Genomic DNA, 17,849 nt, shown 5'->3' with positions numbered 1-17,849 from the left:
TGAGTACATTTAGTGTAGCTCCAGAATCTATTAAGAAGTCAATTTCAAGATGTGGTGGAGAAATTGTTTTCATATGATCAAGTGTTTGTTGTCTATTTGTTGTTATTGATAGTACCCAAATAATACTCTTACACGATGTAGATCAGACCTCTGCGAGAGAGTTACAGTCTTCCTGGCAGTTAAATTATTCGTCTTTCGTGTCTTGATTTAACTCTAAAAGTAAATCGTTGAATTGTTGTTCCAGAAGCTGTTCTTCGGAAACATTTTGTGTTTCTGTGTTTTCTGCGTTAGATGTTATATCGTCTGTTTTTTCTTGGTCTAAAAATAAACTATTGTAGTTGGGTACAATTCGAAGACGATTACCTGTTATCGTGAACGTTTTCCATCTCTATTATAATGAGATGATTGTGGTCTACGATTGCTTGAGTATGAGTTATTATTATTATATTTAGATTTCTGAAAAGTTGGTGATCTTGAGTACGGTGAAACCGTTCTGCTTGGTAGTTTAAACTTACTATTCACATAAAAAGGTTTTGATTTTTTGTATGATTGTTTATTGGGACTTCTGGTTCTAAAAGTATCTTGATTTTATCTACTATTGCTTCTAGAGTGATAAGGGAATAGAGAGTGAATTACCAGTCATATTGTTTGATGTAACCTGTTTATTTGGAAGATTTTGGTTCTCTTTCATTGCTTGATTAAATGTTTGTTTTTGAAAAAACAGGTTTATCATGTGGTTTTGTGTACCGTTTATCAGGTCAAGTAGAAATACTGCGTCCTGATCGTGAGCATTGTTTTACAAAATTTAAGGAATATTGGTTTCCCTTCAAAATTGGGATCATTTGAGTACTTGTGTTGTACTACGTTGATCTCATAAGCAATATCTTGATCCATTGTGCATATATTTTTGATTTTTGTGAATTTAAATGTCTAAAAAAATTTACTAATTGTTGAGGAGTTAATTGGATATTCTGGTTGTTTGTCAATGTTGGTTGAGTTGACGTTTTCAAAATAATGGGTTTCGTGTTAAAGTGCGCTGAGTTTTGTCTTTGTAGTCGTGCTAAATGAGTATTTTTATTTGGTAATTTTGGGAGAATTGTGTTTAAGGGGTCTGAGTTTTGTGTTAATTCAGTTGATTTCGCAGATTGTCTGTGTCTGTGGTTTTCGTAAATATTCGTATTACTAGTGGTGTCATTAGTGATTGTAATATTGCTGTTGTTGTCATCGTGGCTCCCAAGACCAATTAAAGTGTTTACAGTGTGAGATGAAAATAGTGTTCCGTCATCTAGTAGTGTAGAATTAAAATCAGTTTCTGTTGTTTCGTTAAAATTACTGTCCATCGGTTGTGAATGAACTTTAGTATCCATATTCTCTACTGGTAATGTCGCCTCAAGAGAAGTATTTGTGTTCTCCGGAATGTGTGTCAAAGTGAGTGGTTGGTTTCTGCGTTGTGGTTTTTAATTTGGGTATTATTGTGACTAATTTTGTGTTTCTGTATAATTTCCGATGGTACTTCTGTGATAGTTACAAATGTTTCTAGAAACCAGTTTCTATCATAAATATATAGAGTAGTGTTTTTAGTAATGGAGGTATTACTTGTGTGTATGTTTCGGCTGTGAGTTTACCAGCTGGAAAAATATGTCTTACTAGACTTTTCCAAAATCTGTGTATATACCAAGATAGAAGTGTGGGAGAGTCTAATAACTCTTCTTCAGATAAGTTTTCGTCTTTTACAGAGCTTTTATATTTTAAACATTGGTGAGTAAAACCATAAGTTTCCTGTGTAGCTATTTTGTGTACGCTTTCTTTTCGTGACTAGAAGGCAGCGGTATTTAGTGTGGGCGCTAAGGGTTTTAGAAATTCAAACAACAATTTTCTATATACGCCAGTTCTATCATAGGGTTAGAGTATTGTTTATACTCCATTAAGAAATTCAAATAATGTGTCTGACAGTGGGGTAAAAAAAGTGTCATATATGAGTGAAATATATGTGTCTGTAAGAGGATAACAGATGAAAAGAATTGAGCCTTTTGTGAGTTGAGCTCCGTAGATTTCAATTACATATGAAAGAAAAGCAGTTCGTGAAATTAGTTAAATTTTTTCTGGTAAAGAGAGCAAAGGCTGGTGCTTTAAAGCATAATAGTGGTAGATGAGTTGTTCTGCTGTTTTTAGAAGCAAATTTAATTAATCTTGGTGTAGATGTTTTGTAAATTGAAATGGTAGAATTTCATATGTGAGGCGTTTGTTCTGTTGTGTAAGAACAACTATCTTTGGTTCGCCGGCAAGTGAATCCGACTTTGATGATCTTTGGTCAGGTGATGGCTCATTTTGTTGGTTTGGATATTTTGTTTTCTTTATTTTAATTATTTTTTGAGGTTGTGTTCCCCGTTTTTAGGATTTTAAATTTTGAAAAAGTATTAAATTATATAAACTAGATCTAAGTTTTTTTCTCAGAAGAGAAGTGTGTTTTGTGTGAGTTCTTTTTACAGTTAGAGTTTGTTAACTCACTGGTCGCACCAGTTAAAGCAGACCCGAGGTGGGCTTTTTTACAGTCTTAAGGTATAAGGAGTTAGGGATACTTATTTCTGCGCGCGAAGTAGGCTTACCTATATCTCTGAACTCATTAAAACACTGAATCTTTACTTCAATTCGATGTATAAAAGGGTTAACACCAAAGTCAGAGATATAGACATCGTGCAGTTACTCTATTAGACTGACTATGGTTAGTGAAGTTAGCGCTATATAAAAGAGAATAGTGTCTTCTCAGTCTCTGATTGGTTGAAGGTATACATCCAGTATTTCCACTGCTACACTATGAAGCTTAGTTTTTTAATAAATTTATTTTAAATAACGGAAGTAAAACAAAAATTGCTATATTGCTATCAAAATTCACATGAAATTTTACATGAAAAATTGTTCTTCCAACTGTTATTAACCGTCAATCTTTATACCATTTATTATGTGAGTTTGAATGTGAAAAGTTTCAAAGTTTCTGTTTACTAACACATCGGTGGCGCCCAAAAGTACACATCTGGAGATGTTATAATCCCAATGCCCTGATAGTCTTCTGGATCCCATGACAGACTGTCTATTGTGTATTCATAAACTACACGCAGTTTTGTCGTTAACGTAGAACTCTTTTCGTCGATGTCCACAATTTGATAAAGACGGAAAAAAACTGTGACTATTTTGCGCACAAATCAAACTTTTTTTAAGCGTTTTATCGGTTAAATCAAACAGTCTTTTTTGCGGTCGAGAAATTTTCTAAATGTCAAAATTATTTCCAAAATTCGTCTCCAATCAGACAAACTACCCTGTGTTTATCAGGTTATCGTTTGCCGAGTTTTGAGCGCAATAGTAAAAACATTGATGCTATTTTAACTGCTGCTATATATTCTCTGGTACATCAACTTGTCTATATCATTCTCTTCATGAGTTCAGCCAATTAAGTGCAAAAATGTGCCTTGAAAATTATCAACTGCTGCTATAGATTTATATATAGATATAAAAAAAATCTTTTTGATATTTAGCCTTTAGTCAAATATTATCTCAAAAGAGCTCATTTGATTTTTTTTGCTAGTGATGGAATGTTCTTTTCTTTGTTGTCAAAGCCATTTTTGCTTCTTACTACTACGGTTTATTGCATGGTTTCATGGAATTTCTATTCTAAAAGTCAACAACACTTTATATTTTGTTGAAGCTACTGATGCTTCAAGTATCTCACTTGCATAATTTGGTGCTAAAAATTTTACCGTTCTTTGAAATTGTTTTGGGTTTTTTTTTTAGTTGTCGGTACGACTAACTCACAATTTTAGTTCCAAAAATTTCTCCAAAGAATTATGCAGGCGGTTCTCGAATAGTTGGAACTGATTGAAACTTGTTGCAGAAACATCAAAATGACATTATTAAGCCCAGTCTTGTAACTCAGGCCAGTCGGTTAATCAGGCCAGTTTTGTTAGTCAAACTGCAATTAATTTTTAATATTGATTATATTATGTTGTTTTGGTTACCCAGGCTTAGGTGCGCGACCCTAGACCGCTCTGGTGGCATGGTGCGATCCAAAATAGGTGGTCGGGGATACGCTGTATTCGCACGATTGTCTGGACAATGGTAGCACTAAGGTCTAATAATAGGGCAAATTCGCACTATAGTCTTATCATAGGTCGCACGAAAGTGTGGACAACTGTCGACATACGGTATGATCAGAGACCAATTCTGGACATAAGTTGCCCCAAAATCTGACCACAGATCATTAAATGGCCGTATTTATTTGACTGCAGTTTTTTATCACTGTTTTTGATGACTCAAAATAAAATTTGCTGGCACTTCAAAATGACTTTTTGTTTGTATTTTTATCAATTAGTTTTGCCCTAACCTGAATAAGATATACTAAATTGTTCAAATTTAAGAGTAGTATATAAGTTCAAATTTAATAATTTAAACAAATAACAACGGATTATTACATGTATCCAGGAATTCGTTGGTCCCTCTAAAGTCGAACAAAAACTGGGATCGCACCACAGTCGCACGAAAAATTTGAGTCGCACGATAGTCTGATCAGAGGCATTTGGGTTGCACGATGGTCTGACAGATAGTTTGGGTCGCACTATGTTCGCGCATTTTCCTGGGTCGCACTACGGTCTGATCAAAGGACTTAGGGTCACACAATGGTCTGAAAAGAGGGCAAACTCTGGTAAACTGTCTGGTCAAGGAAACGGTCTAGGGTCGCGCGAATAAATCTGGGATAGCATGAACAGTTAGGGTATGATTCAAGTTTCATCCATTTTTCTGAATATAATTTTATTAAACGTTTATATTTTTTTACTTATTTTAGCTTGTAACGAGTGTAGAGTTTTGTATTTTTGCGGTTATAAGGCTTCTAGCTGATCAAAATCATATGAAAACTTCAAAAGATTTATTTGGTTGTTCTGTTGTTTTTCTCAATACATGCGTAGTTTTCCAGGGATTGACCAGTTCAGTTTTGAGTCCAATTGGTCCAGAGGAAGCACGGTTTGAGTAATTTGAATTAGTCTGAAAACTCAAACGCTTGTATTTTGAACAAATGATCTTCTCTCAACTGGAATTCTTCCAATCAAACTTTTGGGTTCTTCTGTACGTTTCAAAGTAGTCTCTGCACTGTATGATTACAAAAAAGTTTACTAAAGTTACTTTTGCCTAGCTTACGCTTTAAGCGGACTATTCAATTCCCTAAATTTAACCTGAAAAAAAAAATGACCTGAATCACAGAGTTTGAATATGAAAACGCCAACAATTATGTACAATTTTACGAAGATTTAAACCTAATTTCTCCGGCAATCAAAAATCTCTCCCGATTCATCACTCCAATGCGCGCTCTCAATGATTACTGCTATAGTAACGAACAAACAAAACTTTAAATAATTTTTTGTTGATTTCAATACTTATTTTCCTTTTTTCAACAGCTCTATTGCTATGCTTAATTTTGTCTTAGCGCCTATCATATTTGGATGTTGAATATTCAGGCCAGAAGCTTGTAAAAATACCTTGAATGCAATAGGTGCTTCAATGATCTAAAATCGTTGCTCCAGTAAAAATAAAGATCTAAAATTTTTATCCAAAACAGATACAGTAGCCCGCATTCTGTCAGCATTGCAGGTCTGAATCTCATTATTTGGGGTCCTAATAACCAATAGCTATTGACTTGAAGGTCAAAAACGGGTTTGCCCTCTTGTGTAGAGTCAGAGCAACATCCGAGAGTCTCGGGTGTTTGAGAACCTTCGTTTTCGTTGTTATTTGTCACAACAGTTGTAATTTTTCTGCTATCGTTGATGGAATAATTCCCAGAAGCTTTTTTTCTCTGCCTTTTGCTTTGCTTGCAACATCCTCTGCCTTTGTGGACGTGTTTTCATAACTTTGCATTGCAATGTGTACCATTGGCTGACAAAATTCACGTGCAGAACTCTCATGTAAGTTCCCACAAGTAACTTCAGACAAATTTTGGGTGAAGCTAAGCTGATTAGCAATTTGTGAACTACAACAGATGGAATCTCCGCGTGAAGAAACAACCTAAAAAAACCAATTATCCATGCCTTCTATGATTGAAGCCAAAACATTATTTTGGTCATAGTCTGTAACAAACACATCGTCATCCATACAACCAAATCACTTGTGAGGTCGATTTAAAAGCTGTTGTCCTCGCCAAACTCGTCACTATCAGTAAAAAATTTATTTGTCTCCTCTTTGCGCTATTTGGTTTTTCCAATGCTTAATTTTTCGGTCCAACTCGAAATTTGATTGCGATGGACTTGAGATGGTGTTACAACCATCGAGCTGCTGTTGCCTGATATGTGTCCTCCTCAATGAATGCCCCCACTCAAAAGTCGAAAAGTTTTGCTGCCGACCAAGGTTTGCTCTTCGATGTCTTTGCTGACATCGCCGCAAAAAATGCAATGTCAATTGCTTTGTCCTTGTCTTCCTTATTGTGTATTTTTGAGTCGGTTTTTGGTGACTCCTTTCAGTCAATATACTCTGCATTTTACTCAAAGCTGCTTTCTAGTGTTCCTGCATTTTCTATTGAGTATCTATCAAATGCCTATTTATGCATTTGCGGAACATTGGACCGTCACACGTCAATTAAGCGGAACGTTTCTCGAAGAATCCGAACACGAGTTTTTATTGGAGTTCAAAAAGTGACTTGGCTGATGTTCTGAAGCATCAATTGCCCAGCCGCACAACTTCCCTGGTAAAAATCTCTTCACCTCTTTTTCAGTAAACATGAAACGTCACAAACATCAAAATAGTACTCAAGCCAGCCTCCCAAACGTCATTTTCAAGAGAGGGAAAGTTTTTATGAAACCGAAGGCAGCCATTGTTTTTCAAAAAACTTCGTTCTACTCTGAATGCCCTTCTGAGGCTTCAAGTTGTGCTGCAGTTTCTCTAGATCTTCTGGTGGTCTTGTCTCCGTAATACCTTCCTTATATCTGCTCTGCGGCTGCCTCTACTACCCTCCGTTTAAATCCTCATTCTAGTAAAATTCACTGGCTCTTTTCTGAAGTATCCATGTCTCGAAAACAGCGTTCTCCGTTGCTTAAATTCTCTCAAATTTGATGGTTGCAAAACAATCACAATCGCTTGTTGACTATCACCAATGTTTTTATTGACCTTTCCTACTTCTGCAGTTGCCAGCCTTAAGCAATCGTATCAATCATCTTCGATAATTTTTTTGCACATCTGTGCTCTACTGATTTTGAACTTCGTTTGAAAACCCCCTCTAAAGAAAGAGAGCCCGCATATGAGCGCCACTGTAGAGTTTTAGAGTTTGGCTGCTAAAAGGCTTTTATCTGATGACTGGATATAATCAAAAAAGAAATTCGAAAATATGGTTGCATATTTCGCCTGCTTTTTGGGGGTATAAAGTTCTGTCCCCAGAAACTGCTGCTCTCTTGCTTGACTCTCCAAAAAGTAACTGATGCTCATAGAAATCAATTGTCAAGCCAAGAAGTAAAGTAGTTTTTATCTGAAGTTTAATTACCGAAATAATTAAATCTATGTAGGTACCTCAGATCAAAAAAATGTAATTGAAGATTAACTGAGAATATCTGATTACGATGCAGAGAAACAGTGAAAACTTTCAAACATTAATCCGTTATTGAAACAAAAACGAATATAAGTTCACGTAACCTACAGCAGTTGGAGCAATCCCGATATGTTCAAACCAGATTACCTCAATCTAAATAGCAGAGTTGTTTTGTTTGGCACTTCTAATAATCCACTATTTAATTAGCCCTGTTGAAAAAACTTCTAAACATCCTCTCCAAACTTCTTACAAAGATGACTGGCAAACCGCTGTTCTTCAGCTTCCTAAATCAGTCTCTAAGCGTTTTGCTTGTGCCTAAGGGTATTCAACTTACTGGTTCTTTATCAGTGTTAGGTAACATGTCGTTTCTTCTAGAGCTTTTTGACCTAACGAAGTGGTTCTATTTTGAACATAGAAGATTAGTCACAAGAAGAAATTACCAAAAATTCTCTGCAATGTGTGAAAAAGAAAAAATACAGTAAAGTTACTTTGCCCTGGCTTAGGTTTCAAGTAGACACTTCAACATTTTTTTTTGCCATTCAAAAGTTCAAAACCAAATTCCCCTGCAATCCAAAATCACTCGTACTTTATAAGTAAAATGTGTGCTTTCAAAAGCTGCTGTTGCTTGATATGTTTCCCCCTCAAGGAATGCCCCCACTCAAAAGTCAAAAACTTTTATTGCCGACCAAGGTTTGCTCTTCGATGTCTTTGCTGACATCGCCGCAAAAAATGCAATGTCAATTGCTTTGTCCTTGTCTTCCTTATTGTGTATTTTTGAGTCGGTTTTTGGTGACTCCTTTCAGTCAATATACTCTGCATTTTACTCAAAGCTGCTTTCTAGTGTTCCTGCATTTTCTATTGAGTATCTATCAAATGCCTATTTATGCATTTGCGGAACATTGGACCGTCACACGTCAATTAAGCGGAACGTTTCTCGAAGAATCCGAACACGAGTTTTTATTGGAGTTCAAAAAGTGACTTGGCTGATGTTCTGAAGCATCAATTGCCCAGCCGCACAACTTCCCTGGTAAAAATCTCTTCACCTCTTTTTCAGTAAACATGAAACGTCACAAACATCAAAATAGTACTCAAGCCAGCCTCCCAAACGTCATTTTCAAGAGAGGGAAAGTTTTTATGAAACCGAAGGCAGCCATTGTTTTTCAAAAAACTTCGTTCTACTCTGAATGCCCTTCTGAGGCTTCAAGTTGTGCTGCATTTTCTCTATATCTTCTGGTGGTCTCTGTCTCCGTAATACCTTCCTTACATCTGCTCTGCGGCTGCCTCTACTACCCTCCGTTTAAATCCTCATTCTAGTAAAATTCACTGGCTCTTTTCTGAAGTATCCATGTCTCGAAAACAGCGTTCTCCGTTGCTTAAATTCTCTCAAATTTGATGGTTGCAAAACAATCACAATCGCTTGTTGACTATCACCAATGTTTTTATTGACCTTTCCTACTTCTGCAGTTGCCAGCCTTAAGCAATCGTATCAATCATCTTCGATAATTTTTTTGCACATCTGTGCTCTACTGATTTTGAACTTCGTTTGAAAACCCCCTCTAAAGAAAGAGAGCCCGCATATGAGCGCCACTGTAGAGTTTTAGAGTTTGGCTGCTAAAAGGCTTTTATCTGATGACTGGATATAATCAAAAAAGAAATTCAAAAATATGGTTGCATATTTCGCCTGCTTTTTGGGGGTATAAAGTTCTGTCCCCAGAAACTGCTGCTCTCTTGCTTGACTCTCCAAAAAGTAACTGATGCTCATAGAAATCAATTGTCAAGCCAAGAAGTAAAGTAGTTTTTATCTGAAGTTTAATTACCGAAATAATTAAATCTATGTAGGTACCTCAGATCAAAAAAATGTAATTGAAGATTAACTGAGAATATCTGATTACGATGCAGAGAAACAGTGAAAACTTTCAAACATTAATCCGTTATTGAAACAAAAACGAATATAAGTTCACGTAACCTACAGCAGTTGGAGCAATCCCGATATATTCAAACCAGATTACCTCAATCTAAATAGCAGAGTTGTTTTGTTTGGCACTTCTAATAATCCATTATTTAATTAGCCCTGTTGAAAACACTTCTAAACATCCTCTCCAAACTTCTTACAAAGATGACTGGCAAACCGCTGTTCTTCAGCTTCCTAAATCAGTCTCTAAGCGTTTTGCTTGTGCCTAAGGGTATTCAACTTACTGGTTCTTTATCAGTGTTAGGTAACATGTCGTTTCTTCTAGAGCTTTTTGACCTAACGAAGTGGTTCTATTTTGAACATAGAAGATTAGTCACAAGAAGAAATTACCAAAAATTCTCTGCAATGTGTGAAAAAGAAAAAATACAGTAAAGTTACTTTGCCCTGGCTTAGGTTTCAAGTAGACACTTCAACATTTTTTTTGCCATTCAAAGTTCAAAACCAAATTCCCCTGCAATCCAAAATCACTCGTACTTTATCAGTAAAATGTGTGCTTTCAAAAGCTGCTGTTGCTTGATATGTTTCCCCCTCAAGGAATGCCCCCACTCAAAAGTCAAAAACTTTATTGCCGACCAAGGTTTGCTCTTCAATGTCTTTGCTGACATCGCCGCAAAAAATGCAATATCAATTGCTTTGTCCTCGTCTTCCTTATTGTGTAATTTTTGAGTCGCTTTTTGGTGACTCCTTTCAGTCAAAATACTCTGCATTTTACTCAAAGCTGCTTTCTAGTGTTCCTGCATTTTCTATTGAGTATCTATCAAATGCCTATTTATGCATTTGCGGAACATTTGACCGTCACACGTCAATTAAGTGGAACATTTCTCGAAGAATCCGAACAAAATTTATTTATTGGAGTTCAAAAATTGACTTGGCTGATGTTCCAAAGCATCAATTGCCCAGCAGCGCAACTTCTCTTGTAAAAATCTCTTCACCTCTTTTTCTGTCAACATGAAACGTCACAAACATCAAAATAGTACTCAAGCCAGCCTCCCAAACGTCATTTTCAAGAGAGGGAAAGTTTTTATGAACCCGAATGCAGCCATTGTTTTTCAAAAAACTTCGTTCTACTCTGAATGCCCTTCTGAGGCTTCAAGTTGTGCTGCAGTTTCTCTAGATCTTCTGGTGGTCTTGTCTCCGTAATACCTTCCTTATATCTGCTCTGCGGCTGCCTCTACTACCCTCCATTTAAATCCTCATTCTAATAATATTCACTGGCTCTTTTCTGAAGTATCCATATCTCGAAAACAGCTTTCTCCGCTGCTTAAATTCTCTCAAATTTGTTTGTTGCGAAACACTCACAATCGCTTGTCGACTATCACCAATGTTTTTATTGACCTTTCCTACTTCTGCAGTTGCCAGCTTTAAGCAATCGTATCAATCATCTTTGATAATTTTTTGCACATCTGTGTTCTACTGATTTTGAACTTCGTTTGAAAAACCCCTTTAAAGAAAGAGAGTCCGCATATGAGCGCCACTGTAGAGTTTTAGAGTTTGGCTGCTAAAAGGCTTTTATCTGATGACTGGATATAATCAAAAAAGAAACTCGAAAAAATGGTTGCATGTTTTGCCTGCTTTTTGAAGGTATAATGTTCTGTCCCCAGAAACTGCTCTCTTGACTCTTTAAAAAGTAACTGATGCTCATAGAAATCAATTGCCAAACCAAGTACTAAAGTAACTTTTATCTGAAGTTTAACTACCGAAACAATTAAATCTATGTAGGTACTTCAGATCAAGCAAATGTTATTGAAGATTAACTGGGAATATCTGATAACGATGCAGAGAAACAGTGAAAACTTTCAAACATTAATCCGTTATTGAAAAAAAACGAATATAAGTTCACATAACTTACAACATTTGGAGCAACCCGATATATTCAAATCAGATTACCTCAATCTAAATCGCAGAGTTGTTTTGTTTGGCACTTCTAATAATCCACTATTTAATTAGCCCCGTTGGAAACACGTCTAAACATCCTCTCCAAACTTATTACAAAGATGACTGGCAAACCGCTGTTCTTCAGCTTCCTAAATCAGTCTCTAAGCGTTTTTCTTGCGCCTAAGGGTGCTCAACTTACTGGTTCTTTATCAGTGTTAGGTAACATGTCGTTTCTTCTAGAGCTTTTTGACCTAACGAGGTGGCTCTATTTTGAACATAGAAGATCAGTCACAAGAAGAAATCACAAAACATTCTCTGCGATGTATGAATAAGAAAAAATACAGTAAGGTTAATTTGCCCTGGCTTAGGTTTCAAGTCGACACTTCAACATTTTTTTTGCCGTTCAAAAGTTCAAAATCAAATTTACCTGCAATCCAAAATCACTCGTACTTTATCACTAAAATTTGTGCTTTCAAAAATTGCGTACCTATTTTTCTTGCTAAACTATACTGCTATAGTAACAAACAAACAATGTTTTATTTCAGTATCTGTGTTAGTTTCTGTTCTTTATGCCTTTTTTCAACAGCCCTGTTGCTATATTTAATATTGTCAGAGCGCGCATAATGTTTGGTTGTTGCATTTTCAGGCGTGAAAATTGCAAGAACCCGTTGAAAGCACCAGACTTTAAAGATCTAAAACTTTTGCACCGACCATGTCCGATGTAAAAATATTGGTAGATCGACTTTTCCGCAAAGAGTTTGATTTGTTTTTCCTCCGCATAAAGATTTCACGAATCAACTTCCTAGCTTGCACTTTGTTTTTTGTGCTTCCTGTTGGTATTCATTAATTGCAATTAAGCATTTTTCTAATTTCTTGGAGGAAACAAACAGCCAACTAAATCTTAGAAGCACACGTTTTGTTTTGCCTTTTATTTTCTGTGAATTTGCCTGATGACTAAATTAATTGCCCAACATTTTTTCCCTGGAACCTATTGATAAATCCCTCTCAATGTACCGTTACTTCCAGGGAACATAGTTAATTTTCCATATTAATTTAGATTTTATAAGTCTAGACAATCTGGCAATTCTTGTCGAGCTTTAAATCTGTCTCATTTTGATTTCTAACTTTAAATGAATATTTTTTGCTATCTTTAAATCAGCATAAAAAGCGGAAAAAAGTTTGATTCCTGTGTCATTTTGAATATCGGTTGGTGCTCCGTAACGAGGTATGTGTTCTTCAACTAATTTCATTAACTCGTTCTGGGCAATCACGTCTTCTGGCTTTCCATGAACAGCAGTAAAAATGAACAACAATACAGAATATGTAAGGCTGAATTCCATTTATGCAAGTAAAAATAAAAAAATTATTTCAATATTATGACGCTGAGGCACAAGTAAATTAAAATTCCTTCTATTCTGAACGTCAGAAGTGAGATAGCGCCACTAGGTTCAAAGAAATTATATCACTTTTTTTCAACACAATATATTTCCAACTCGTATTCAATCCCGTAAACAATTTCTACGCATTGGTGTCCTAAATTACTGGTGTTGTTTACCTGTGAACTTCATAAAATACGCAATTCTTGCCAGAAATCCTAACTTTGAATTTTGAATGAATTTTACCAACATTATTTTGGGATTTCTGATCTGTAAAAGTTGCGTTTTTCCCTGAATCACACAATTAGGCATGAGCATTAGGTTGGTGCATCGATGGCGTAAAGAATTGTTTACAAAATATGAGTACAACCCGGGTCGAGGTGTCACCGCCATTCAACGCAAAATTATGCAAGATAAGCAGTGAATGCGGGAAATTTTGTAAGATAAGCGGTGAATGCGGTGAAACTAGTTAAATCAGGCGGTAAAAAAAATTATCGCCTTGTTTGCGGTGAAATTACATGGTTTCACCGCTGATTTCAGCGGTGAATTTACATAAATTCAGCGCTCTGAAAAAAGTATCCAAATATACAAATTGTGTGAGATAAGTGGTGATAGCGATGAAATTACATAAATACGCCGTTTAAATTAGTGGTAACTTACACAAATTTAGACAAAAAGTGTTACAAAAGTGTGAGATCAGCAGTGAATGTGGTGAAAATAATGGGGAGTAAGGGAGAGATTGTTAGATTTAAGCCCCCGCCCCTAAAATTACCCCTTAATCTTACATCTTATTGACACTTTGTTTCAAATCCATGAATTTATGTAGTTTCACCGCTAGAGTATGCGGTTAACTTACTGTTAAAAATTACCACATTTCACCGCTAGAATAAATAATTTCACCGCTAAAAATCGGAAATCCTACAAAAATTCACCGCGCATGTTTTACAGAAAGTAGAGTGAATTTAATTTGTATTCATAACAAAAACATAAGAATTTAGTGAGAGATGGGGCAGTGCAAGAAGAAGTGCATGACATGCAGGAGGTAAGAGGTTCAAACCCTTGTAAGGGCAGTGACGTGCTTTGACTTTTTGTAAGCTCACCGCTTACTATAGCGGCGAAATTACATAATTCCACCGCATTTCACCGCAAAAATAAGTACAAAATTTGCGGTGAAAAAAAACAACTTTTCACCGCTTATCTTACATATTTTTCCGGTTTTTCCTCGACCCGGGAAGTAGGAAATATGTTTCAATAATGTTTCAAAAATTGTTTTTCACTTCGTTGCACTAGGTGGTGCTCACTTGCTATTGATATTCAGTATATTTCCTCATGAACAAGTTTTTTGGGTACGTTGGATTGTGTTAACAAACTGTATAATTTTGCTGTGCTTAGAATTTTTTCCCACCAACTGATAAGATGCGAAACCATTTCAGAGTAACCATCCTGGGCTTTAGTGATCAATTGTATATGTGAACTATTTCATAGGATTTTTTTGTAAACTCCATATTATGTTCGCGTGAATTTTCAGTTTCTCTCGTTGTTTTTTACAAACAATTTTTGCCCTTAATTACACGGATTATAGTTTCTGAACAGGTGTTATACTTTTATTTGGAGAGTACAAATGTCTCGGGTTGAATTTTCTTTGATTGCATACAAGGATTCATACTTGATTCATTCTTTGATTAATGCTTTATTTCATACTGTCCATACTTGATTCCTTATTACAATCTTTCTAAGAATTTAAAGAAGTCTTATTTGACCATTGTATGATTACCAAGAATCAAACATCAATTTTTCAAAAATGTTTTACTAATTATGTTCCCCTCAATTTTTTTGGTGTGGTAGCACCTATGTGATTTCCCCGTCATCACTTTGTGATCCACCAAAAGACCCAAATGTACAATATCATTAAACCCTGTAGCCAGTTTCCACTTATAAATGTTCCTTTATAAGAAATTATAAAAGAAAAAAAATTATTTTGTATTTAAATCCAAATTCGTTTTCTGATTATGTTTATAAAGCAAAGTTATGCTTTTAACGCACGCAAAGAGTCAAACGTGAATTGGAAATGCGAAATAACAATTTAATAAGTCCACTGTCTACATTATACAAGACATTGTGGAACAGGTCAGTGTTTTGTGTGTCATATATGACTTTTTATGATTTCCAGAAAATGGTTTCAATTTGAATATGAAATGAAAATCATACAGCTTTCAGGATCTGAAAAATTTTTTATGATTGCTGTATGATTTCTAGGAAATTGTATGATTACCAAGAAATCAAACAAAAAAGAATGACCTAGTAAGATTACCAAGAATCTCATATGAACTAGTACAAAATCAAAGAAAGAAATTTAGCTCTTTTGATGTTTGTGCGATTTCTTAGAGAACTTTATAACTCTAGTCAACTTACAATATATTTAAACACATTTTTGTAAACTATCATTATAAATATTTGGTTATTGATGCATTACTTTTGCAAAAATTTTTTTTCTCATAATTCAAAATTTTTTTGTACAAATTTTGTAAAAAATTGCAAATTTTTGCAAATAAATTGTAATTATTTGCAAATCAATAATGTAGTTTGCAAATCTTTGCAAAAGAAATGAGTTTTCAAAGAGGATGAAAAATGAATCTGAAAACCAAATTCAGAACCAAAAATTATTCTTCTAGCTCACTAGGGAATGACCAGTCTGAAAAGTTCTGGTTTTTAACTGCACATACTGTTGCAAATCAGTTGAAATCAGTTGAAAATCAAGTGAAATAAAGTATAACAAGCAATGGAATGAATTATTTTGAATGCCGGTTTTCTGATTTTGTCCCAGGTTGAGGTGCCTTCCGGAAGTGACCCCTGAACAGACCGTGCCAGAGGAAAGTTACCTCTGATATGATCATCCCATACCCAAGTATCCTCTGATCAGACTAAAGTGCGCTCGAAACAACGTGTGCGCTCGAATTGCGCTCGAAACTGTCTCTGATAAGACCTTTCCAGACGGAATTGACCTCTGATCAGACCAAAATCAGACCATTGTCCAGACGATTGTGCGTCCATGGCCCAGACCAAACGCAGACCATTGTCCAAACGATTGTGTGGTTAAAATTACTTCTGATCAGACTTTTTTACGATCGAAATCATCTCTGATCAGACTCAATTGCGCTCGAAATAGTCTGATCAGTTATTGGTGTTCACTATGAATGAAATTCTTTATTTTTTTCAATAATATAATATTTTCAGAAAAATTGATGTTTGCATCATTAAATTCATCTAAATAAAAGAGCATCCTAAAAGTGTTGCAAAAGAAAATAAAACCCAACGCCTGAGAAAAAATTAATTTAGTGTACCAATAGTGCATATTTCGAACTCAATGGTTGAATTTAGACAGCTTTCCAAATAAAACGTTGTGTTCTAAAGTTAGCCAAAATTTAAGGGGACCCGGTTTTTCTATCAGCTGGACCCATTTGGTTCTCATCAAAGCCATCAGATTCTAGATGTGTCTGTGATCAGAATGCTGCTTTTGGTTGCCTCTTTGCAAAGCCAATATCTCGGTAAAAATACAAAAGAAAATCTTAAGAAAAAATTTCCGCTCGAAGTGGTCTGATCAGACCCATTTGCGCTCAAAATCTTCTCTGATCAGACTAATATGCGCTTGAATCCGCCTCTGATCAGACCATTCTCATCCTGAAGTGACCTCTGATCACACCATCCCCAGACCGAAGTGACCTCTGATCATACCATCCCCATACCGAAGTGACCTCTGATTATACCATTTCCAGACCGAAGTGACTTCTAATCATACTATTGTGCGCTCGAGCCAAATCACAGACCCTGTAATTTCGGTCTGGGAACACATCGTGTGCGTTGGACTTGGTCTGATCAGAGATCACTTCCAGATGGCACCTCAGCCTGGGATGCCTCAATTTGAAATTATATGTTGAAATCCTATTCTGAACAGAGCTGCTTGTTTAGTTACAGGTAATGCTGTAACTTTTTGCGAATCAATCGCTCTATTCAGTTTACACAGCGACAACTAGTCAGCAAGTTGTAAAAAACATCTAGTTTTCATCGTATGAACATCGTTCTGGATACATTTCTTAGATCGCCGAAAAAATTCAGTGAATGAATCCTAAAATTTTACTACAATTAACATTCTAAGCCACGATTGTAAACTATACGCTACAGTAAACTCTTGAGAGTTATTTTACATCACAAGCAAAGACAAAATTACTCGAGGTTATGTTAAACATTTTCGAACAATTTGCGAAAGTTGTTAATAGAATTTGAAACTTATCTTTCCCTGATTGATATAAAATGAACTTAAATGATTCGGTTTGTGCGCGGTATAAATCCGGAAATGAAATCTGATCAAACCAGTACCATCCAGAAGTGACCTCTGATCAGACAATCCCCCAGACCGAAGTGACCTCTGATCATACTAATGTGTGATCGAACCAAAGTTGGACTTGGGTCTGATCAGAGATTTTTTCCGGCTGGGACCTCAAAACCTGGGCGGTATAAACTCGAAATTTTACATGAGTTAGGCGGGAAGCTCGAAGTCGAAGTGATTTATAAAAACTGTTATAACTGAAATCAGTGTGACGCTTGAGAGCACTGTTAAACCACTTAAAGGTTTGAATTTATATTCGGGAGTGAGTTTAATTCTGTGAATGTTGTATCTTTTATTGGCAAAGAGGATATTGCGGGAGCCAGACGTGATATGGTTGAAACATATTTAATCTATTAAGTGGTGGCCGCCGTATTGGCCGACAGGGCGTTTAGCCGACAACCAAAAAATGAGAAATTTAGCCGACAATTTAAGTAAAATGAGCAATAAAACTTATTGTGCAGCTGTGATTGGCCAATTTAAAACACTATTTCGCAAGCGGATAAATATACCGCAGTTTTTTCATCAACTAATGTAACGAAGGTCTATCAACTAGTGTAGCAAAGGTATTTAACCGCATCTGGCCATGCCTCGCGGGCCATGGCCATGCCTCAGCGGCCCATGGCCATGCCTCAGCGGCCCGTGGGACTTGATATGAATCTATCACAACCGAACTACTGATTTATGGAC

The 17,849-nt window shown here is 35.9% G+C and overlaps 1 protein-coding gene across 3 annotated transcripts in view; it reads right to left on the bottom strand.

Annotated features, from left to right (window-relative positions):
- Positions 1–17,444, bottom strand: part of LOC142350288 (neuronal acetylcholine receptor subunit beta-3-like) — a 149,467-nt gene extending 132,023 nt beyond the window's left edge. For 2 of the 3 annotated variants that reach the window (XM_075402083.1, XM_075402080.1), the window contains exons 1-4: positions 17,308–17,444; positions 15,553–15,587; positions 12,591–12,844; positions 3,005–3,186 (exon numbers count right to left, since the gene is read on the bottom strand). In XM_075402083.1, coding sequence (XP_075258198.1) covers positions 3,005–3,186; positions 12,591–12,742 — 334 coding nt within the window. In that variant the 5' untranslated portion in view covers positions 12,743–12,844; positions 15,553–15,587; positions 17,308–17,444. Of the gene's footprint in view, positions 1–3,004; positions 3,187–12,590; positions 12,845–15,552; positions 15,588–17,272 lie in introns of all 3 variants that reach the window. The other variant, XM_075402081.1, reaches the window with a different exon arrangement.
- Positions 17,445–17,849: the final 405 nt, after the last annotated feature.

Source organism: Convolutriloba macropyga, chromosome 12 (assembly GCF_964194025.1).
Source record: "Convolutriloba macropyga chromosome 12, txConMacr16.3, whole genome shotgun sequence".
In the NCBI taxonomy this organism is placed as follows: Eukaryota; Metazoa; Xenacoelomorpha; order Acoela; family Convolutidae; genus Convolutriloba; species Convolutriloba macropyga.
Note: the sequence above shows the minus strand (reverse complement) of the source record. Positions and strands in the feature narration are given on the sequence as shown.